Source organism: Apium graveolens, chromosome 6, assembly GCF_009905375.1.
Source record: "Apium graveolens cultivar Ventura chromosome 6, ASM990537v1, whole genome shotgun sequence".
Classification (NCBI taxonomy): Eukaryota; Viridiplantae; Streptophyta; class Magnoliopsida; order Apiales; family Apiaceae; genus Apium; species Apium graveolens.
Genome location: NC_133652.1, coordinates 170,062,046 through 170,063,524, shown reverse-complemented (window position 1 = coordinate 170,063,524; position 1,479 = coordinate 170,062,046). Strand labels below are relative to the sequence as shown.

The 1,479-nt window shown below is 38.5% G+C and overlaps 1 protein-coding gene across 1 annotated transcript; it reads left to right on the top strand.

The window, feature by feature from the left end:
* The first annotated feature begins 401 nt into the window (after positions 1-401).
* Positions 402-1,244, top strand: LOC141665589 (uncharacterized). Its single transcript, XM_074471578.1, has one exon. The coding sequence runs from the start codon at positions 402-404 to the stop codon at positions 1,242-1,244; it is 843 nt and encodes a 280-aa protein (XP_074327679.1).
* Positions 1,245-1,479: the final 235 nt, after the last annotated feature.

Below are 1,479 nucleotides of genomic sequence, written 5' to 3'. Positions count from 1 at the left end.
TTACCAAATTATAATTCTACTAGACAACAAAATATTGTATATAGATTGCTTCTACACTCAATCTCGTGACTTAGACTAAATTTGCTTTCTTGATCTTAAATCTTGAACCTTGAAAGTCCCTCCAATTTGTCATGCATGGAAATATAATGTTTCTTTTTCTTCAGATTCCAAGACAGTATAATACTTCATCAACCCATGTGCTTTGTCAGAATAAATATTTATGCTCTGTTAAGTCACTATCAATTACTATTTGCTAATCTAGCCATTGATAGTGTATTCCTCTAGCCGTTGATAAGTTGATTGCCTTAGACTATAGTCGTTGATGGCCTTTAATCGTTGATGGTATTTTTCTCCTTCGACGTTGATGACTCACTTCACTTAGATATAATTACATCTGTCCTATGTGTCATGGGGAGGAGGAAACCATTTTACATGCTCTGGTGACATGCCCTAGAGCGGTACAGATATGGAATACGGTTCTTTCAACTTCAGACATCTATCAAGAAACCAGAGAGGACTTTTTTAGCTGGGTGCAAGGGATCTTTGAATCAACTTCCCACGACATGAGAGCAAAGGTGGCCACACTGTGTTGGGGCATTTGGAAGGCTCGTAATGAGAAAGTTTGGAACAACAAAATCAGTTCAGTAAATGGGGTTCTGAGTTCAGCGGTTAGTTATCTTACACAATGGAAGAGTACCCAAAGTCGTTTCTTCGAGGCTCTACCTCAGGCAGGTTGTGCAGAGGATGGGGCTATGTCTTGGGTTAAGCCACATGAGGATTCAGTTAAGATAAACGTTGACGCAGCTCTGTTTCGCGAACACGATTTGTTTGGTTCTGGTTTGGTAGCTCGAGACAGTAATGGAGGTTTGATTCAAGCACGGACAATTCTGAAAGAAGGAAAGGTAACAGTAGAAATGGCTGAAGCCATGTCAATCAAGGAGGCATTGAGTTGGATTGAAGAGAGCCAGTGGAGTGAGGTAGTGTTGGAGTCAGACTGCCTAGTAGCTGTTCAAGCTATTAGAAGCAAGGTGAAAATGCGATCACCGTTTGGCCTTGTTATTGAGGAATGCAGGAATAAGTTATTGTCACTAAACAATGTTAGTTTGTTATTTGTGAGACGATCTGCTAATATGACGGCTCATTATGTGGCCAAAATGTCATATTCTTTCCCAGGTCGGGTTTTTGATAGGGAAAATGTCCCTATTGAAATTAAGAATGTATTGATGACTGATTTAATGATATAAAATTCTCTTTTCGTCAAAAAAAAAAAAAATTACTATTTGCTAATCTAGCCATTGATAGTGTATTCCTCTAGCCGTTGATAAGTTGATTGCCTTAGACTATAGTCGTTGATGGCCTTTAATCGTTGATGGTATTTTTCTCCTTCGACGTTGATGACTCACTTCACTTAGATATAATTACATGACATTTCATATTTACAATTAACCATCCTATCCTATTTATCCATCGAGTCAACAT